The sequence below is a fragment of the Pollicipes pollicipes genome, unplaced genomic scaffold (genome assembly GCF_011947565.3).
Source record: "Pollicipes pollicipes isolate AB1234 unplaced genomic scaffold, Ppol_2.1 Scaffold_4295;HRSCAF=5057_pilon_pilon_pilon, whole genome shotgun sequence".
Classification (NCBI taxonomy): domain Eukaryota; kingdom Metazoa; phylum Arthropoda; class Thecostraca; order Pollicipedomorpha; family Pollicipedidae; genus Pollicipes; species Pollicipes pollicipes.
In genome coordinates, this window is record NW_023596461.1 from 35,773,115 (window position 1) to 35,795,696 (window position 22,582).

The 22,582-nt window shown below is 51.4% G+C and overlaps 1 protein-coding gene across 3 annotated transcripts; it reads left to right on the forward strand.

Moving 5' to 3' along the window:
- Positions 1-1,178: 1,178 nt before the first annotated feature.
- Positions 1,179-21,952, forward strand: LOC119097141 (putative ATP-dependent RNA helicase Pl10). Of its 3 annotated transcripts, none has more exons than XM_037220198.1 (12): positions 1,179-1,375; positions 1,495-1,618; positions 10,314-10,500; positions 11,681-11,794; positions 12,441-12,576; positions 13,011-13,319; positions 13,782-14,065; positions 14,264-14,381; positions 18,373-18,544; positions 19,264-19,448; positions 20,086-20,360; positions 21,552-21,952. In XM_037220198.1, exons 1-12 carry the CDS (start codon positions 1,331-1,333, stop codon positions 21,805-21,807), a joined length of 2,205 nt encoding a protein of 734 aa, XP_037076093.1. In that variant the 5' UTR covers positions 1,179-1,330; the 3' UTR covers positions 21,808-21,952. The 3 variants fall into 3 exon arrangements, with proteins under 3 accessions (XP_037076093.1, XP_037076092.1, XP_037076094.1); XM_037220197.1 differs by having other exon boundaries at positions 1,180-1,375; positions 13,779-14,065; XM_037220199.1 differs by having other exon boundaries at positions 1,180-1,375; positions 10,314-10,431; positions 13,779-14,065.
- Positions 21,953-22,582: the final 630 nt, after the last annotated feature.

The window sequence follows — 22,582 nt, forward strand, 5'->3', positions numbered from 1 at the left end:
CCTCAAAACCTTAGGGAGCGGGGGGGGGGCACGTTTTCCCTGTACCCCTTTGCTTATGTTACCGTTTTCGGGGGAGAAGAAATGGTTAGCTGCCTGCCCTACCGTTTTGGCGTGACTTCATCTGCAATCCACTTGTTGTGAGATTGTGACTTTATCCACAATCAGGATGTCCAAATGCCAGAAAAAAGCTCCGCGAACTGGTATGCGCGGCGACAACGCTCCCAGTAACTTCTGCCTACTGTGAGCGAGGGATCAGCACGATGAACGTTGCTATGGTGCTGGCCCAAAATCATATCAACGTTGATGCATTGCCTAGGCTGATGTTTATCAGCCTGGTGCCCCCTCCCCTCAGCCATCGACCTGTGGAGGCCTGACTGATCCGTATGGACGGCGTAGGTTTGTGACGCGGGGTCGCTCATTGCCTGGGAGACCCCATTTCGGCCTACCTATTGAGCCTCTGGTTTGTGGCAGTTGGTCCCCGATCGACTCAAGGGAACCCCTAGCTGACATTTGTAAGTTTTGCCCTACGGGCAACCAGAACCCCCAAGGAACCCTCACATGCTCGGGTCCCTTGGAACGAAAAAATACCTTCGGACGACCCTTCAAGCCACCCAATCGAGCCAGAGGCACAATCCTGTTCAGTTGGGGCTGCTCTTCCTCCAATTTGAGATGAAAAACCAGCCAAATCCAGGAACAAATTGGTTTGATGGCGTATATTGGGAGGACGTTTTTCACTTTTCACTGCTCAGCGCACCAACTGGTTTAACGAAAACATGCCTTGGAACGAAACCTCCATCGCTGGTCGCTGGAAGACTGAAGGACATCTGGAAACTGACGAGTGAGGGGGGGGGCGTGCCTTCGGTATTCCCCTGCTCGTGCTCCTTTGCAGGACATCTATCTGCCTTAGGAAGGCATTGGCAATACTTTTGTGGATATTTTATTAACGACTGCCGTATTTGTGTGGCATTCCTGATGAGTCAAGCGTACCTTATTTGAAATGCTGTTTGACGCTTTAGTAGACTTGTTTCTTTAGGCGGAAAGTAGCCGGGCTAGCGGCGCCGCAAGAATGAAAAGCAGAATAATTTCAGAATAAAGTAGACAAAATAAATTTTCATAAGGTGCATCTAAGCATGACTTTCACAATGTATGTATGTGGTTTGTTTTTTGGAGCATAGATAATGCTGTTACTTGACCCCAGCCAGACCGCTCACGTCGACAAAAACACCGCTGCGACGCAGAAGCTCCGCGTAGAAATACGCGACTTTTGGAAATTCCGGAGAGCTTAAAGGCAAATCGGTTTTAGAATTATAAGATTCGATTAACAGCCATCATGAACAGTATACCGAACCAGAATGGTATCGGTCTTGAGCAGCAGGTAAGTGCTTTCGGACTGCGCGTACTTCGTCGCCCACATTAGAGTCTTTGTGGTGGTATAAGTAATCGTCATGTGGTATGGTTCGAAAATTGTAAAGCTAATGCATTTTTTGCTTACAGTTCGCTGGTCTGGATATTCGTGGCGGATTTCCGCCTCCTCAGGCAGCAACAAGATTTGTTCAGCCACCACATCGCATGGATGGGTTTGATCGCACTGGTAACCAAGCATTTACAAATTTTAGGGGTGAGTGTTCAAATTACATTGCCAGATGGTCTGATTTGATGCTTGTTTCGAGTAATAGAGGATCTCTGCACACATGTATGATGTAAATATAGCTTGTGCTTACAAATATTTGGGAATCATTAGCAACTTGTGGGACTGATGCTCAGAAACTTATTTGGACTTCGCCCATTCGCACCAGCATGTACTGGCCAAGTGGTATGTGCTTTCAGCTGCCATGTGGAGGCTCTTGTATGAGCCCTGATATGCCTATATGAGCAATTATTGAGCCTGGCACTTTGTTTCAGAACAAAGCAATGCTTATAAAGTTATGTATAACTGCTAGACAGCAATGTACCAGCCAGTATCACAAAATGTCAGTGACATATTGTGGCACCCTTGAATATGAATTAAATTCAGCAGGACTTTGCTGTCTAATGCTAGAAAAAATCATTGTACACCATTTGTTGTGTTTAAGGCAGAACATATCATAAATAATCTTAAAACAGGTAGAATCATGCTCCTACCTTCAAATTTTAAGAAACATGATAGCGAGCTTGCAAGCTCTACACACACCGCACCGCATTGACTCCCCAGCCCATTTCTGCCTTGTTACATAATTACAATAATTCTGCTTGTCAAGAACCAAAAAAAATGTGCGGGACCAAGGTAACAATAATAATGCAATGAAAATTGTTTCATATTGCATTTAGGTACGTTTATGACACGCAGGCCAGAATAGTCTGGAACATAGCCTAAACTAGCCTAACCTAACCTAACCTAACCTGACCTAACCTGACAATCTAATGTAACCTAACCTAATGTAACCTAAGCTTACCTAACCTAACCTAACCTAACCTAACCTTAACCTAACCTAACCTAACCTAACCTAACCTAACCTAACCTAACCTAACCTAACCAAGAATAGATCAGAACCTGAGCTAAGCTAAGTTAAGCTAACCTAATGTAACCTAACCTGACCTGACCTAACTAACCTAACCAACCTAACCTAACCTAACCTAACCTAACCTAACCTAACCTAACCTAACCTAACCTAACCTAACCTAACCTAACCTGACCTAATGTAATCTCCCCACCCTATATCCCTGTCAACCCAGCATCCTATTGGCATCCATATTCCATGCCATTTATAGGTACCATGCAGTGAGCTGTTATTTAGCTGCCATGTTCTCATTTTGCTTTACATTCCCCACCTACTGTGTGTTTGCGGCCGTCAGATGTTTGGTATCGTAATTAGTTAAGTTCCAAGGTAAGAGTATAGATGACCTGTTTTATTATTAATTATGATATGTTCTGCCCTAAAAACAATGATTTATGTACAATGCTCTTTTGTAACATGAGGTAGGAAAGTACACCCTGACCTAGCAGCATACCTGTGGTGGTGGTAGCAGTATGCCACTGCATCATTTCAAAATTCATCCTCTATAGCTTGCAGGATGTAAATACAAATTCGTGCTTCCAGAGTCCTGTCCCTCTGGCTGTTCCCACACACTATTTGCTGGTGCTGATCTATTGTGCTCTGATCTTGACCCAGACATCTGACCTACTCAGCCTTTTTGTCAAACCTGATGCACATTGGTGCTGGTTTAACAGCCCCTGGTTTGATACTCACTGGCTGATTTTGAACAAGGGGAAGGGCTATAGGCAGTGAGCACAAGGCAGGAGTGCTGTAGCATGAAAAATATTGACATCCCTGCTACCTGCTACTAAGTGGCAGAATATTGCAACATTGCACTGCATCAAAAGATGATGTTGATTGATGATTGGTAGGGGTGTTAGCTGAGCATGGCTGAAGCCCTGGTTGTGTTTAAAAAAGGGGTATATATGTAAGGCAACAAACAGAAAGAGTAAGGAGGGGCAAAGGGGTATATAAAGGTTAGTATCTCAAAACAGGTGCAACACATCACCCTTGAGAAAAATAGATTACCAATAGGTGGTTACACTATGAGGCAGTGTCAAAAGATGTTGCTGGTAGATAAGTGGTAGGCTAGTTAGCTGAGCATTTAATGAGTCAGCTGAGCTTGGGGTAAAGTCTTGGTTTAAGTGGTTAGAAAATGGGACAGGAGTGGGGGAGAGAGTAGGAGGAGAAGGGATGGGCATAGGGTTAGGTCTAGAGCTTGGTTAGGTTAGATCAGGCTATAACCCAGGGAATTTTCAGTCCTATTAGGGCAAGGACATCACTCGCTATTTTGGTGCTCAGAAGAAAAAAGGCAATGGGCATTGTGGATGGTGCGGTTGTGCCAGCACCAGGTTAGTGGATGTACTGAGTGTTGCTTGCATCATTCTGCTGTAATGATTATGCAGTAGTTTTGGAGAGTAGGGCAGACGTGCTGGAGCAGGAGTGTCATAAAAATGCAATTAACTGGTGTTGCCAGTTTTGCTCACAACCCCATTATGGCCTCTACAGTCCTCCTGAAAATTATGCTGCTCCGGATGCTTAAGAGGCAATGCTGCACAACAGTGATGTTAGGCCAAGTTGTCCTTTATTTTCAAATAAGACTGGTGGGAAACTGTTATACTGGTTCTTGAATATTTTAACTGGAAATCAACTGTAATATCTTTTTTAAACATTGCTTCTATGTGCTGAAAATGGTGCCGAATATGCACTAATATGGGCAATCAGATTTTCTATGTGCATGCACTAAAGTTTTTGCCAAGATGTTGCTAGTGTACTGGACATGTGTGGAATAATACATTTTTGCCATCTTGTATGCAGTTAATCATGTCCAGATTGCAAAAATGCACTTAGCACTGAACATGTCTGATAGCAAGCAAATTGCAGCAACAATTTTGGCACATGAACATTGTAGACTGTGGGCTTATGTTTTGGTGCCCAGGGCACAAAGAGATCAACATTGCAAGGAACTGTGATCTTGCTAAGGTAATTTCATGCAAGAATCCCCCAAATCAATCTCGGTGGAATTTGGTGCGCTGATGAGCAGGCAGCCGTGCATTGGATGGATTTTTGCAGAAGGGGCAGACACTGCTTAAAAGGTATGTAGCAGCATAGGTGACATTTCCATTTTTAGATGGGTAAGGAAAGCTGATGCTTCCCTCAAAAAATTAAATGACGATGTTTAGGGTTTAGCATTAGACTGCTAGTATAATATGTTTGTTATTGGCACACTCTCTTCACTTTCCTTTATTTCTTATCAAGGCAAGGTGTATTTAGATTTGCTTTTCCCATTGTATTTTGTACATCTTTAGCAGTACTTCAGGTGTATAAAGGAGGAGACTCTTCCCGAAAGAATGGGAGGAAAGTAATGTGAGTTAAATCTGGTTTTCACCATCCTGTGCAATGAAGGCAATATTTATGCCATCTAAATCTGGCAGGCAGTTGCTCATGGGGCACCACACTCTCATCTTGGTCAGTGTGTCCATGGTTGCATGTTACAGGCTGTGCCTGAAGCTGTGATATTTTGCTTGATAATTCTATCCATGATTTGCAGTATGGCAAAATTCAGTCATTTAGATGACAAAAATATGGATGTTGTTCTGGCTATTACATCCCAGATGGAAGCTTAATGTCCACACTACAGAAAATTGTTATGCTGAACATTTCTGGCATCACAGTAATATCACAGCAACAATTGCAGTGCATGACTCCATAAATCTGAGCACTCTGAATTTGGTGCACAGCACTACCAGTTTCAGTGCATGTGGAAACAAAGTGTCAAATAATAAGGATTATGCATGTGCAGTTTCAGACAGAACCCTTTCAGAATGTGAAGGAAAAAACAAAACTCAGACCAATGTAGCCTGGCCCAAGGTCAGTGTGGTATCAGTCAGGTTCATCACACTGATGGTGTGGATATGTCTGGTGCAGGAGATGGATGCTTTACAGACTGGTCATTTTCCTGCTGCCCTTCCAAGATGGCCAATTTGCATAGAGCCGGACGTAGAATCCAGTATCCAGGTTCTTCTGGCTTGGCAAATTGTTGGGGCAGGTCAGGGTGTTAATGGATTGGCAGGCAATAAAATGCTGTAGATGGAAGTAAACTGACCCCAGCAGTTTGTGGTCCCTTAACCAGCATTAATTGGATTCCTCAGCAGAACACCACTGACCAGAGAGGGCAGATTTGAACCCCTCTGCTTATGTCAAGAATGGCTGGGCCAAATGCAAAAATTCACATTACCATCATTAGTGCTGTGATGTGCAGTTGTAGATCACACAGCAAGCTTAAGTTAAGTGTGTATTAGGGTGACACATCAAGGCCAAATTATGACTAAGGCATTTCATTTAGAAGCATGTCTCATGGTATGCTTCTAAATTAGATCATAATGTCCTGATCAAGCTTGCTACATGGGAAGGTATCCAATGTTGCACGCCGTATTAGGCCTAGAGCGACGGTCACGTGCCGTGGACATGAAAGCTGAATCCTTGGTCTTTATGTCTGTCTTGGTATGTTTATTTGCGTCATATTTGAACCATCTAAACGTGAAGTGGGACAGCGTAGCCGCAATTATGGGAACCAGACACGTGATCGAGGGTTGTTACTTGTTCATAAACCGTCTAAGGCCAAAGTCAAATGCATGTCGTCGGTGGTGAGCAAGCGGTTGGATAGTTTTTTGCATTGTTTGCCACGGTCTAATCCAGCTGACAGCGCAACCTGATACCCTTTAGGCCCGCCGCCAGTCACGTGGCCGTGGGTTTGCGTGTAAAACTGATGCCTGATTCGGCCGCCCCGTCACCGTGCCGCTGCGACAGACCTGAGCCCGCCGCCCGCCTCCGCGGCCCGGGCCCACCTGGGAGGAGGCTTATGCGCTATGGATTATTTCAAGCCATAGCTCATTGTGGTTGTTACAGATAGTTGCGTGGAAGTTGGTACAGGCATCCTTCATAGTCATATCTAGGATACTTTGTATCATGTCTTCATAATTTGAAGTCTGAGGCCCAAAAACGTTTAATGGGCTTTTTATGAATATTTTCGTTGTTTGAGATGCCAGCATTTCAATGCGCAATATAGAAATGAACAGCAACAAGACATGTGAATGATGTTCTAATGGGCTCACATTTCCAGATTACAGTTGTAAAATATTTTCTTTAGCTCAGTCTCTGTGTCATTTTGTCTATGGCTTTGCGCTTTTGTAAAAAAAGAAAATGGGCGAACAGGAGGTCACTTTGATGTCGCTCTCGCATGATCCACCACAGTGTCATAATTCTGATTTTGACACAATGCATAAATCAGTTTTGTACTTATCAAGGCATTTATCAATTCAGTGCTTTCCCAAAAATTTGCAGTGATATCTCAAGGCACTTTTATTTTTAATTTATGTTGGATAGGGGTAGCAGGTCTGACCCCCACCCGGTCAATGCCAGATTAAAAGGAATGTTCCATGTTTCAAGATATAAAAGCAAGCATTTCCTATGATAAAAAGTCTCGCTGAAAACTGGTGGTGTATTTCGAACTGGAAAATATTGCTCCAGAAAACGCAATATTTCTATGTAGTAGATTTGCTTCCCGGTATGTCATTAATTTTATCATCATGCATTGGACAGCATTGATTGAGAGCCAATTGGGGGGCCGTTGTGTTTGCAGATCGTTTTCATGAACGCCAGACATGAACGACTCAATAATTTTATCTTTCTCGGCCTTGATTGCCGCATGGACAGTGGAAAGGCAGGATGTGAAAAATGTTATGGCGTCATGAACATCTGGGTGACGTTGTAATAGTCTCCTCGGAGCAGACTGCTTATCTTCGCGGGCGTGTAGCTCAGAGGCTGGGAGTGTTTAGGTCTTACAAGGGACAGGGCTGTAAACTGCGCTCAGTGCCCTTCCAGATCACCATTTCAATTCAAAACCTGATCTAAATGTGGAACACTGTAGACACCAATAAATTATCATAAAATGTCGTACGGGCAGAATTTTCTGGGAGGCCAGAAGTATGATGGCATAAATCTATATTTGCAACTTAAAACTGAAATGTATACATTTTGGAATTCCATTTGTTTTAGACATACTCACCATTATATAAGTGCACAGATGTCCAGATGAAATTAAAAAAGGACCTTATCTTAGAAAATATGGGCTAGATATCAACAGCCTTGCAAAAGAGCCCACTGCATCATACAATGGTAGCAGATGACATTCTGCTTGGCATGTGTGTACAGGGTATTCCCATACTTGACAAAGAAGAGAAACTCGAAAAGTGTGAGTAGAATTGCCTTAGGACAACTGATCAGTTACGACAGTATTGATAGCCGTATTCCCCGGGGAAAAACCAGGAAAATGGAGGTATAGTTGGGTTGATATTTTGGCAACATGCATTTATCGAAGCAATAGCAAAAGTGAAATACAAAGAATTGCCTGCCGATGATCCTACTGGATTTTTCTCTTCCTACAGCAAGCCACAGTTTTTACAGGACACCAACATTTATGAGATTACACATAGAGCGATTGCAAGCCATTACCACGAACAGTGCCTACCTAAGAATTAGAATACGCGAACATACGTGTACGTGCAAACGAATTGAAGCAAATAAGCATCACGCATCACACTTCATTGAAACACGCGAGCGAGTTGAAATAAACGGGCCTCGCACGTCGCGCATCAACTATACATGCAAGCAATTTCAATTGAAGAGGCTTGGCACATCACGCGTCAGTTATCACTTACACATGTAAGCGATTTTAAACTAGGACACATCACACATAAAGGCACATCACGTTCCCATGATGGGTCATGATGGACCCTGTATGTTAAGATTTGTTTGCTGACCTTTTATAAGAACAGATTCACTTGTTTTCCTGTGTTAGTAGTCATCTGCTCCGTAGATGACTGAGCTCTAAAAGGGGCAAAGGGCCCATACCTCCCTCGATTTCAGCCTGAGTATGTGTGGCCAAGAAAAAACAGCCACCGAAAGGGGCATTCCCCTCTTTCGTTTTTAACGTCTCGCAGCTGTTCAATGTATTTGAAACGAATAGGGCGCATGGATTATCCGACATGGGCTGTGTCCCTGCCATGTTTTTTCACGCAGTCTGCACTTGATTTCGTAAAACACGTTTTTTTTTGCGTGTGCCAGCCGGTCATCTCCGAACGAGAAAGCATTATCCTGCGTGCACTGTTCTAAAAGACCCCAGATATCCTCTTTTGATAGATCGAAAGCATCAATTTCATGGAAGTGTTTGTCTACCTTAGCTTTCATGGAAGTGTTTGTCTACCTTAGCTTTCATGGAAGTGTTTGTCTACCTTAGCTTTCATGGAAGTGTTTGTCTACCTTAGCTTTCACGGCAGTGATAGCCTCGTTGACTTTTATATTACCATGTAAATTGACATCTACACTGAAGAAAACGCTGCCCTCTGGTAACCTTTCTGCGTGCAAATGACTAGAAGCCTTTCAAGTGTAGACTGAAAAACATGGAAGGGATATAGTCTATGTCGGACAGTCCATTCGTCCTAGTTTAAAATCGCTTACATGTGTAAGTGATACCTGATGTGTGATGTGATTAGAAAGGCACTGTATCGTGGTAATGGCTGGCAATCGCTCCTGGCAATCTCAATCTTCCCTGAGTGTTGGTTCTGTAAAATCTGTGGCTTGCTGTTTAAACAAACCCTGAAAAATCGAATAGGATCATCGGCAGATATATTTTTTTAATTCACTTGTTCTGTTGTTTCGATAAAGGCATGTTGCCAAAATATCAACCCAACTATATCTCCATTCACCTGGTTTTTCTCCGTGGAATAAGGCTATTACGTCTGTCTTATCTATGTGAACAATGCCCCTCGCTAATGCATCGAACAACTTACGCATCTGGTCAGTTGCCTAAATGTAGCAAGACTGACACGCCTAAACCCGTATCTGAACAGCTTGCACTACATTATACAGATGTTTTTTATGCTGGCTATTTGCAGAGTGTATGAGTCACCATATTTTGTACCATGGTCTTCAAAGATGCCTCAAAACATCACTGTCCAGAATAGCACTGTTGAGACTCTTACCAGCTATAGCAAGCCCCATGGCAGCCACAAAATGCTTGTTAAATGATTTGTGTGATAAGACGTGTGAGTATAGGGGCATGTGTGCTTGTCCGACGGTTATTAGGAAGCTCGTGTACCATACTGTATTTATGCGTGTTCTAAAGCAGGCTTTCAGTGAAAATATGGTTCTAGATAACCATCCGCAAATACCACCTGCAAAAGAATATGTTATCGGGCACTTGCTTAGCTCAGGTCTCCTCCAGCTTTCCACCAAATGGAGCAAGGATTCTTTGACTTGCCTGCTCTAATGCAAGTCCCACCATCACCAATAAAGTATTGTCCTATTCAATTCACTGCTATTTACTTCCCTGTGTCCGTTTGTGGGTATGCTAAGATTAGGTAATTCTTGTAAGCGATTTATGTAAGGCTTCTCAATCCTTTTCATAGAAACTAGCAAGAGTTATTTGGGGTTTGTTAGTACACTATTTTTGAGCTGTGCTATGCTTTTTGTTTCAGTATCAAAGGATCCAGCATGATAATACTTGGTGAAATATGAAATAATTCATGCACAGCGGGCTCTAAAATATTTCTGTAAGTAGTCTGAGGCCCCAAACAACGCACGCACCGTCACAGCGGTTCTCTACAAAGTAGCCGACAGTAGTTATGTGGCAGCGGTAGCTCACTGGCACCTTCAGCAGATGGACTGATGTTGCGGCGTCCTGCCGCTGTCCAGGTCGCTGGTACCGACTGTCGTGACCACTGTGCGTGTGCCCGGCAGGCGGCGCCTTCACCCGGGGCGCGGCAGCCGGCCGGCCGGCCTTCGGCGGCGGGTTCGACCCGCGCGGCCCGCCGCCACCCATGCCGCCGGCCTTCGACCGGGGCTTCAGCCGCGGCGGGTACGGCGAGCGTGACCGCGACCGCGACCGCTGGACCGGCTACGGCTTCTCCGACCGTCCTGCCAACGGGTCTGCGCCCGCCGCCGGGCATCAATTTCGGGGGGAGGGCGCGGCCGGCGGCGCGCCGGCGCGTCGGCCGCCAGCCGCCGGCCGCGCCCTCCCGGCGCGTGCTGCGATGGACTGGATGCTGGATCCTTGGTCACGAAGGCTCAGCCGCTCCTCTCGTCCGCCGGCGAAATTCATGCCCCGGTCTGCCGCGCAGCCCGGTGCCCGGTCATGTTTAGATGCGCGCCGTGGCGTGTCCGGCCACGGCCGTAGACGGGACGGCCCTCTCGCACGGCCCGCTCCCCGACTCTTGTCTAGTCGTCGGCTGTCCTGCCTCTCCGGCACCTCTGCCTGCACCCTTTTCGACTGGATCGGGAACTGAAGGCTCGCTGCACCCCTCTCTTTTTTACTTGTAGCATTTTGCTGGATTGGTTATGATGAACAACTGCTTCAGTCGAAGCAGCGTTTTTGTTTAATACGCCTCACTTACAACAGTTTAAACGGGCCCTAGATTATTTTCTCTTTGACTTGTGTAATGTTGTCTCCCTTTCATTCAAAATTTGCGTGCTTGACATCTCACTTGTTTGAGGTTTGTCCATGTAAGTGTACATGTGCAAGCAGCATGTCCGTTTTCACTCTGCTTGCTGCGTACCACCTATTCCTTTCCCATGGCAACTAGTCCTGTAGGCTAGAACTGAGAGTGCTGCATGCTTGGTGTCGGCTCTTGGGCTATTTTATTGGGCTATTTTTATGTTTGTTTCGCATAGTATGTAGCCTTTGTATGTCATCTTTTCATGCTGGCATGTGTTTGTCCAAACATCGCCGCCGTCACTGGCTTAGCTCTATGTCAGCGTTGGTATATTCGTCCGACTGGGGACACTGGCCGAGCACGTTTCTAGGTGATGCTCAAGTCTGCCATCTGCGGCTGGGTGTCGCGAACTGTACGTCAGCCGTGTCCGGTGCCCGCCAGTCTGGGCGGGCCTGGTCACCAATCTGTCACCGAGAGCCGCCGGGGAGGTACTGGTTAGGCCCGCTCCGCCCGCCGACTCACGGCGCTGGTGGAGCGCGTCACCCCCCCCCCCCCCCGTCCCGTCCCGTCCCGTCCCGTCCCGTCCCGTCCCGTCCCGTATGGGCCGGGCCGGCTCCCCCCCCCCTCTGCGCGCCCCCGTGTCGCCGCTGACTGGGGCCGCCCGACTGCGAACAGGTTCGGCGGCCGCGGTGGCCGTTTCGACCGCGCCGGCGACTTCGGCTTCGGCGATCGGCGCGGCGGCTCCAATAACTGGAACAGCTACGGCCGTAACAACAACAGCCGCTCCGGGTAAGTGGTGGCCCCACGCCGGGCGACCGCCATGTCCGCTAGCCGGCCGCTGACGCAGGGAGCTCCCGCTCTGGACTGGCGGTACGGGCGCATTGTCGGGAAGGGCGCCAGCGGAAGCGGAAGGAAGCCGCTAGCAAGCCGGCGGGTGATGATGGTTTTGCTGAGCTGGCCGATTTCGACAGCTGCCCGTGTAGTTGGACTGGTAGAGCACTTAACGCTGCCCGGTGCGTGGGATGACGTCTTGAGGGGGCGTCTGCGGGGCTCGTCGGATGGCCAACTGGCAGCTGGCCAGGGAGCAGGACTGAGGCGCGGGCGACCGTGGCGCGGCGTTACGTGGCGCAATACAATCTGGGCGAAACTTTTACGCCACTGAAACTTCTCTACTGCGACGGTGTGGTCAACCTCTTTGTGACAAGTTATATTGGCATGGGCCCGGAACTCAAAACGGTCCTCGCAAGCCGTTTGTGTATATTTCATCTTAGTTTTTTGGGTGTCGGTAGAGAAACCCATAAACATGGCCGCAGTGGTGGCGGAGTTTGAACGCTGCCACTGCGGGTACTGGCCGCCCCTGCGTTGGCCGTGGCCGGGCGGGCGCAGGGGGCGGTGTGTCCGCTCACTCGACTGAGAGGCGCCGTTCGCGCCGCAGGGGCAGTGGCGTGGTGCGTTGGGGCGAGCGCCAGGAGGACCTGCATATGAACGACCGCTGGAAGGAGCCCAACGAGGCCGACTGGACGGTGCCGCTGCTGCGCGACTCGCGCGTCGAGGAGGAGCTCTTCAAAAATGTCAGTGGCGCGGGGCCGGCTGGAGCGGCGCACCCAGAGACGGCGGTCGGGGTGCAACCGGCCGCCGGAGCAGTGTACATATGGCCTGCGTTCATCGTCGCCAAACCACAAAGAAACGAGAGATGAGCTCGTGATTGAAACATTTGCTGCCTGCCCGGTTGCAATGAAACTTGAGCATCTGTCAGTTTTCATGGCCATGGGCATGACTCGCGGGTGAGGGGGGAGGGGCAGGGGCTAAGGCTGACACGTAAGTGCTTACGACTGCCTTCGATTGTTGTTGGGCTCCTTTGGCCCGATCATCCTCGTCTCGACCGTCCAGTCTGGCCCGCACTGAGAGCGAGTTGACGGCAAGTGCTGCTACCATTTCCTGGCCTGGCCTAACCCGTCTGAGACCCCTAGCATGGCCTACCCTGACCTGTAGGGCGTGCCCGCAGACGAGCACGGGCATCAACTTCGACAAGTACGACGACATCCCCGTGGACGCCACCGGCAACGACGTGCCTGAGTGCATTAACTCGTTCACCGAGCTCGAGCTGACGCCCATCATTATTGAGAACATCGAACTTGCCAAGTACACCACGCCTACGCCGGTGCAGAAGTACGCGTTCCCGATCATCCTCAAGTCGCGTGACCTGATGGCGTGCGCACAGACCGGCTCCGGCAAGACGGCCGCCTTCCTCGTGCCGCTACTCAACCAGATCTTCATGAACGGGCCGCAGGGCAACGCCCCGCCAGATGCCAAGGTAGGCCGCACCGGGCGCCCGCTCCGGCTCCGGCTCCGGGTTCGGTTCCGGTCCCGGTTCCAGAGCCTGCGGCGGTGTTTGGGAACAGGCTCACGTGCGTCGGTACTCCGGTCGGTACTTCTGCCTTGTGCCATGGGGAACTGCGGTGGCTGTCGCAGGTGGTGACAGCACAGTTCTCCGAGTCGGGCCGTCGGCAGGGTTCTCGCGCTTTCTGGTTCCGTGGCGGGTGCAGCCATTTACGAGAGGACGGGAGGGGGGGGGGGGGGGGGGGGGTGTAACTCCACCTCATGCGCTGCCCATGCCTCGTTGGTTGTCGCATGGAGCGGGACCCCGATTTGCGTCCGCTTTCGTTCGGCGACGACACATTCGGACGCCAGCTGGAGCTTGTGCTGTCGCGTTCTCCGCCCAGCGGCCGCCCGTGACCGCCGCGCCTGCCTAACCCCGCCACTCGCCCTTCAGCAGCGTCCGATGGGCGGCCGCAAGAAGCAGTTCCCGTTGGCGCTCGTGCTGGCGCCCACCCGCGAGTTGGCCACGCAGATCTACAACGAGGCGCGCAAGTTCTCGTACCGCTCGCACGTGCGGCCGTGCGTGGTGTACGGCGGCGCCGATGTGGGCGGCCAGATGCGCGACCTAGAGCGCGGCTGCCACCTGCTTGTGGCGACGCCCGGCCGCCTGGTGGACATGCTGGAGCGCGGCAAGGTCGGCCTCGACAACTGCCGTTACCTGGTGCTGGACGAAGCCGACAGGTGGGTCACAGCTGGTGCTGGATGAGGTCGCCAGGTGGAAGCTCGGTTGGCAGATGGTGCGGTAAGTGATTGCTGCGTGTGCCTGGAGGTGATGAATCGCTCCACTTGAAGGCGCACTTCGCCGCTGTTTTGTGCGGTGCCACTGTCGTCGGACCGGTAAGACGGGGCGCCGCTCGCAGCAGCCGCCTCTGCCGGCAGGATGCTGGACATGGGCTTCGAGCCGCAGATCCGCCGAATCGTGGAGCTGGACACCATGCCGCCCACCAAGGATCGGCACACCATGATGTTCTCGGCCACCTTCCCCAAGGAGATCCAGGTGGGTTTGCTGGCGGCATTGGGCGGGCTTCCTATTCTGGAGTTGTCCTGGTGGTCTTCCAACCGGGCAGTGTCTGTTGACCATGTGCGCGAGTTAAGCAGGGGCTAGGTTTCAGGTCGCATTTGCCATACCGTGGTTGCCAGGCATGGTATGGTATATTGGCCTGCGGACCGGCTTGGTGGTCCGAGTGAGGCCGGTCATATCTGGCCGCTCCCCAGGCGGCCGGCTTGGTGGTCCGAGTGAGGCCGGTCATATCTGGCCGCTCTCCAGGCGGCCAGCTGGCAGCGAGCGGCACCGCGCGCGGTCATATGTGGCCTTAGCTGACGGAGCGGCGACGGTGCCATGCCCCTTTCGCCGATCAGCCGTCCAGACTTACGCTTCGTTTGTGTGGCGCTATGCCTGTTTTAAATGCGGTAGTGATGATGATGGCCGCACCCAGTGGGGGAGGGGGAAGTTTTGAATGGCGTGGAGGCAAATGATAACTTTTTGTTGGAATGGTGTGCGAATTTCAATCTCACGTGTTTCTAGTACGCCATTGTCCATTATGGCAGGTTTTTAAGCAGGCAGATTAATTTAGAGGCCATTCGGGACACAGCAGCACGGGCTGGAATGTAGAGCGTCCCTAGCTTCAACCCGACCTCGCCTGAAGATGTAGGTCGGTGGATTCTGGCGTTCACTTGTTTCGCGGCGACCCGCTGTCCAAGCGGTAAAGAGTACATCGCTGTCCGAGCTGCATCGTTCCCCAGCTGCCGTTCCTTATCCAGTGCCGTACCGTTCCCCATCGGACGCCGTATCTTTTCCCATCCGACGCCGTATCAGGTGGGTGTCGCTCGCTGTCGAACGCTGTACCGATCCCTGTCTGACGCTGTACCGATCCCTACCCGACGGTGCACCGATCTCTGCCGGACCGCTTACGGATCCCTGTCCGATGCTGTACCGATCCCTGTCGGACGCTGTACCAATCCCTGCCCGACGCCGTACCATTCCCTGTCCGACGTCCTACCGATCCCTGCCCGACGTTGTACCGATCCCTGTCCGACGCTGTACCCTGTCCGACGCTGTACCGATCCCTCTCCGACGCCGTACCGACCCCTGCCCGACGCCCTACCGCTCTCTAACATGCCGTCCAATGGCAATAGGATGTAAACACCATTTTTTTCGAAAATGGGATTTTGGTATCATTCGATTCGTCTCAATGTGATATTTCGTGTTGTACAATGCTAGAAATACTTTGAAATTTATTGAGGGGTTTTAAGAGCCTTGATGTTTGGAAAAATACGTATCTGTAAGAAAGCATGCATGATACGAAGCAAAAACAAAAAACAAAAACGGTAAGTTGCTCAAAAGACGTATGCTTGGCACATTAGACATTTGAATGATGACAAAAGGACGTGACCAAACAAATGCGTCCTTTTGCGTTTGGTTTACAGCGGTTATGAGGCGTGAGCAAAGGACGTTCTTATACGTCCTTTTACCATGTGTTCATTGACAACATTACTTGTCCCAAAGCATGTATGACCACAGATACGTCTCTTGCATCAGGGTAAAGTGCAACCTTAACAAAGCGAAAGCACATCTACTCACTCACACATTTTAAACACAAGCTTTGAACTTCCAGAAACGCTCTAATTTGTCCAGCGTAGTTTGCGCGTCCTTCGCCAGCCATTACTCAATCCTGATACAAATTTGGTATGAGAATGTTTCAACGGATGCACATTGACTATAAAGATAATGCATTTGTTCCATTCGGGCGCATTCTTCGTGCGAAGATCTTGCGTATGCTACTCAAATATATATATATATATATATATATATATATATATATATATATATATATATATATCACCTTTAATACCGGTACCCGTAGGGTATTTCATGTGAAGGGCTGCTTGAATGTTTTGATTGTTCGAGATCATATGGCTGCTCCGCATGATCCATTCACACTACCTTTGCAGGACTTTATTCCATTTTGTGCTGTGACATTTAGACCAGGTATGGCAAAGGCGGTGCTCACTTTTGTGAGATGATTACGTGGCTCTATCGAGGATAGCTGTGAAAAAAACAAACAGGTAACACTGGCGCAAATGTCTGGGTCGCCACAGAACAAGCTCCGGAGATAGGGCCATGACTAAGCGGGAGAGCGCCGGGGAAAAAACCTCAGACCTGGACAATGACGCAGCATCATGGCGACCTCAGACCTGAACTTGTGAACCCCGTCGTCAGCTGCTAAGTCGTCTATATGGATATCTGCGCAACCGTAGCGTTTCATCGGAGTCTCGTCTGCACATACGCCGGGGTTACCATAGAGTTGGACAATGATAAACACGACGTTGTGACGAGAATCGAGTGACCTGCGCTGCCATTCTTCTGCTTCAAAAACAAACGCTGGATGACGTTAACAGCTCCCATACAAGCTGTTTATCACGATCACTTGGCGGCAGAACCCATCACTAGCAAACAACTGGCGAAGGGACGCACATGTAAGAGCGCCCATGTGCATCACCGAGTGATCGACAGACAACTGAAGAAACGGAAAGAGGTACGTCTGATGGGAAGTATCAATATCCCGACCAAGAAGATGAAGCATGACGGCTTTCTTTACTTCAGTGATGTGATCAGGGACGGCAAAATAAAAAAGCTTCTGTGGCGGATAAAGTGACACTGAAAGCCCGAACCAAGACAAGAGACAGCGAGTCACCTTCGGAAGCTAAAAGTGGTCCATGTACGCAGAGGGACCATTGCAATTTTTACGAAGACCGACTACAAGCAAACAAAAGGGCACGGACACAGCATCACAAAGGAAATATTTGATTTTACAAGAGGCTCTGAATGGAGAAGCGGACCTCGAGGAATTGACAAAGGAATTGGCAAAAATTACACCACGCCTGTTCCCACTCATGCTCCTCACGTGAGGCAGCAGGCAGCACTATATCGCGAGAGGCAGCTTTGGATATGTATGGAGGCTCATGCCGAGTTGAAACTGAAGGACCTGCTAACGACCTGAGCACAACGTGACCTGGCACGTGCTCCTGAAATGATCAGCTCGCACCCTTTTGACACCAATGATATATCAGAAGAGAGCAATGACGCCAGCGGCTCTGTGGGCTCAGCCAAGGCCGTCGTGACTTCAAGATAGGTGTCTGCAGGCTGTATTACGGCTGCGAATGAACTATGTAAGATAAAAAATGAACTGTGTAAAATAAGTGCATGCCTCATATGACAATGACCCGGTCAGTACTGCACCTCGGCCCTAATATGCATGCGGGATGACCACCGCCCGGCGTGGTCATGCGTTATGCTATGAAGAACAACGCGGATGTCAACAAATTGCATTTTTGAATCCACTAGAATGCAATACAGCTGGGAAGTTCTTCTTACAATGTTGTATACTGTTCCATACAGCGAAGAGTAGGTTACTGATGTCCGTAAACGTGCTTATCCGGAGTGAAATAAACAGGCATTCAATGAAAATGAATGGTCATATTAACGCATAGGGGCTTTGTCGGGTTTTGCGCACTGTTATTGCAACCGTTACCATGCTAAAAGACGTATGTCGTATGCATACGTATTTTTGCCGTCCGTATCCCTGCCCGTATCCTGTGTTCAAACTACACGTACCTGAAACATACGTCTTGTTGCGAGATCAATGTCAGTTACGTCTGTGGAAATGACGAAGGAAGTCAATAGTGGAAAGACTTAACACGATTCAAAATCTCATTAGGAATGTGTAGCAGGATCCGAACCATCCTCCACAATCATGGGAAGTTTGCAGTTGTAATGATGCAACAAACACTTTTCTAACTCAAGTTAGGGCCTATTTATACACTAAGACACTAAACCGGCTCTTCTGAACACTAGCAAAATGTTGCATGCGTCCGTTTGCCATTGGACGACAGTATCCGACGCCGGGTTCCCCCCTGTCCTACGCCGTTCCCGCCGTGTTGGCCGTACTGGCCTCGATTTGACCGCGGTGACCGCCGTGTGTGCGCAGCGCCTGGCGCAGGACTTCCTGAACGACTACATCTTCCTGGCGGTGGGCCGCGTCGGTTCCACCTCGGAGAACATCACGCAGGAGATCGTCTGGGTGGAGGACGACCAGAAGAAGTCCTTCCTGCTTGACCTGCTGTCGGCCACTCAAAACAAGGAGGGCAACGGCGAGAACGGTAACGGTGGCGGCGGGCCAGCACCCGGCGCCTCTCCGCGCGGCCGACGCGGTCACGTGTCCCGGCAGAAGTCTGGCTGTGCTGTAGCGGCCGAAGGTTAGGTGGCAATGGGAGGCACTACTGTTGTGTGTGCACGCCGTTGTTTTGAAGTTCGGCGTGCACATACAGTGTTGGTCCGTTGGTTTGTCTCAAGTCGAGCAGGGCTGCTAGAGCAGACGGCGGGGATACTGTGATTGTGGACGCGGATCCTGGCCGGACGGTGTGCAGGAGCCGGCGCTGTCAGCAGACCGCCGCGCCCATGTCTCGTCATTGGGACCAGCCGCGAGCGCGGACGTTTGCGGGCCGTCACCGGGTGATCGGCTCCTCTGGCGCCGTCTGTCCGCTCCTGACCTAGTACGCATTGCTATGCGACCCAGCCGGTAGCAGCTCGGTCAGTAAGACGCCGTCACGTCGTTGGCGTCACTACGCGTTCAATCGGACACAGTGACGTCAGACCTCGTCTGACCGCCCGTGCACGTCCTGTCACACCGGACCTGACCTTGTCTATAGCCTGAGCACACTTCACCGTATATGACCCGTCTGAACCATGCCCGACCTGACTTGACCTGACCCAAGCGTATCCCATTTTACCTGGTGTGACTGACACACCGTGACCAGACAGGTTAGGTCACGGTTACAAAATGTGTGACAACTGACCTGGTACACCTCCTCCCCGGCAGCGGCCGAGTCTCTGACGCTGATCTTCGTGGAGACGAAGCGCGGCGCTGACAACCTGGAGGAGTACCTGTACCGGTACGCCGGCTACCCAGTCACCTCCATCCATGGCGATCGCTCGCAGGCCGAGCGGGAGCTGGCGCTCAAGAACTTCCGCAACGGCCGCTGCCCTATCCTGGTGGCCACGGCGGTGAGCGGCGGCCACGGCAGGGGCGGGGTGCTGGCGGGGTGTCGTGCGCCCGCGCCATGCTGGTCATGTGGAGGTGGTGAAGACTGCCTGGAGCGCGACCCGTGTGCGCAGTGGAGGTGGATGATGTCAGGCTCTGGTATGCTCCCACCGGCTGTACATTGGGGCCCATGGGGCGTGTTTGCCGGTTACCAGCGTCGTCGGCTGCGGTGTCGGTCTTGGTGGTGGGTCTGATGCTGTGAGCCGATCCAGCCCGGCCTGAGCTGGCCCTGGCCTACTTTGACCTGACCCTGTCCCTGACCATTTTACCATGACCCTCTGAGCTTGACCCTGTAACCCTGTCTGTCTGACCTTGACCCTGACCATCTGACCCTTACCCTGTCCATCTGATCCTTACCCTGCCCATCTGACCCGGACCCTGCTCATCTGACCCGGACCCTGCTCATCTGATCCTAACCCTGCCCATCTGACCCTGACCCTGCTCATCTGACCCTGACCCTGCTCATCTGACCCTGACCCTGCTCATCTGACCCTGACCCGGTCCATCTGACCCTGGCTGTCCCTCTAATCCTGACCCTGAGCCTCTGACCCTGGCCTTCTGACCCTGACCCTGACCTTGACCCTCTGATGCTACCGGCAGGTGGCGGCGCGCGGTCTGGACATCCCGCACGTAAAGCACGTGATCAACTTCGACATGCCGTCCGACATCGAGGAGTACGTGCACCGGATCGGTCGCACTGGCCGTATGGGCAACGTCGGCCTGGCCACCAGCTTCTTCAACGAGAACAACCGCAACCTGGTGCGCGACCTGATGGAGCTGCTGACCGAGACCAAACAGACGGTGCCCGATTGGCTGGAGAACTACTCGCTGGAGGTGCACAAGTCTTCTGGCCACGGTCGACGCGGCGGCAAGAGGTCAGTACTGCGGCGGCGCCCGGTGGGGTGGCGAGCGAGTGTCGCATGGTGGTGGGTTGATAGATGTGGACTGTGCACGAGCAGGGGAGGGTGAGAAGAAGAGTTCAGATTCAGGTTGTGTTTCACGACAACTCCAATGTGGCATGGTTTTTCATTGCCCTATGTCTTTAAATAGAACGTGTGATAGGTTAGGCCACACCGGGCTGTTGAGCGCCCGCTTAGCATTCAGCGATGCACCAGCAGCCATCACTGCTGCACACGCCGTGCATGGGTCATTTCTGATGGTACTTTAAATTTCACATTTAACGTTAAGTGGGAGCCGATCGTATTCCCGCTTTTAAAGTACGGGTTGGACTTTGGGCGCTAAGTACCAACCCAACTCCGTGTGGGTTGGGCGTAACCGGAGGTAGGCCGCCGTCAGAGATGGTGGTGGCCAATTTTCTTTGCGCATCCTTAGAGGCGCGCGTCGGATGGCGCCTCATGTCTCGAGCTAGCGCTGCGCTGCGTTGCCGATGGTGTCAACGATGTGCTCGGATCGGTGTGTTGTGGCTGTGTTTACCATTCACATTGTATGATGATGGCAAAGTTTGATAATTTTTTCACTCCGTGGGGTCTCTTGACGTCGTACGTGTCATATAGTGATACGCATTAGCGGGCGATAGAAGGGGCCGAACCGTGCACAACGGTTTTGTTTTCTCATAAATTCAGCCGAATGGTGGCAAGCCTCTAAACAGTGCGACTACAAGAGCTTGGGTTTTGGTCGTCTCCAGTTTCATGCCGTTCGTGCAGGACCAATGGTGAAGGCATTCAGTGGCCTGCTGGGGTCGTTCGATGATCAGTGGCACCTGATGCTACAACTTAGGGATTCATTTTGGAACACGACCATTGCGTTTGACTTCGCCTTGACCGAATAGGCTGACCATTGCTGCTGAACTCCGCACTTGCCTGTTGTGGCTTGCCAGTTAGCCGGCGAACCATTCCGTCGCCACTACGTACAGTGCCAGCTCGTCTAACAGTTTCTGGTGCGGCACCGCATCGGAACATTCTTGGGTGTCGTATCCGGATGTTCGGGACCCTTTGCAGCTGGCTTCTGTCATCTGTATGCCGCTGGCAAACAGCGCAGCAGCCGTGGCGTGGTCGGCCACCTGCTGACCACCGACGGCCGCGTAACCTGTCTGCGCCGGCCCGCAGGTTTGGCGGCGGGTTCGGCGGGCGCGACTACCGTCAGCAGAACCGCAGCGGCGGCTACAATAAGAGCAACCAGGGCTACAACCAGAGCAAGATGGGCGGCGGTGGCGGCGGGGGTGGCGCCTTCCCTGCCTACGGCATGCCCCCCATGGGAGGCATGTACGGATATCCGATGCAAATGGGCGGATACGGCGGCGCTTACGCGGCCGCGCCGCCGCACGCCGCCGGTGGCACCGACAACACTTGGTGGGGCAACTAGGCGCGCCGCCGCCGCCGCCCGCCTGCACTCGCGCGCGCCTCTCTCCTATCCGCCTCTGTCGTAGTCGCTGTCGGCAGCAGCCCGCCCCGTCCCCCGATATACCCAGGGCTCGAGAATCGCGCGCCCACCCCGGCCCCAGCCCCCCCCCCCCCCTCCCCTCCCCTCCCGTCCTCGCTCCGCCCGGCGCCCGCCGCGCTCCGGCTCGCTGGTGGCGCGGCCGGACGCGGCACTTCTAATGTGATGTCTGCTCGATAGATGGCACTACTGCTCATGGCGCGGGCCGGCCGTCGGCCTACGCGCCGCCCTTGGCCCTGTCACGGAGACGGGCGCACACCAAAGACGCTCGCGGCTCGGCCGCGCGCGAGACGTCAGCGCGCGACGCGGGTTGGCCACCGGACGTGACGTCACGTGTGCGCGCGCACGCAGTTTTGGGGTGTTCGCTGCTGCCTCTTCGCTCTCATTTGGTGTGTGCGTGTTTACGGCGTTTTTAGAGTTATCATTCCGCATCGTAGTGGGACACTGTGGTGTGCTGTTTGATTTTCGTGCTTTTGCGGTGTAGAAGTACTTGATTACTCAAGCGTTATTATTTCCCTTCCTAATCCAGGAGATAGCTCTAACTATTGCGCCGCGGCGCTTAGGTGTTAATATTTCCACGTTGGACGCGCCGGCCGGGGGTTGGCGCCGGCCGCGACGCTGTAGCAGTTATCGGTAAAACTGTTGTATTCTTTCCTGGCCGGGCGGAGACAGCTGACCGCCCGGTGAGTCAGCGGGCCGA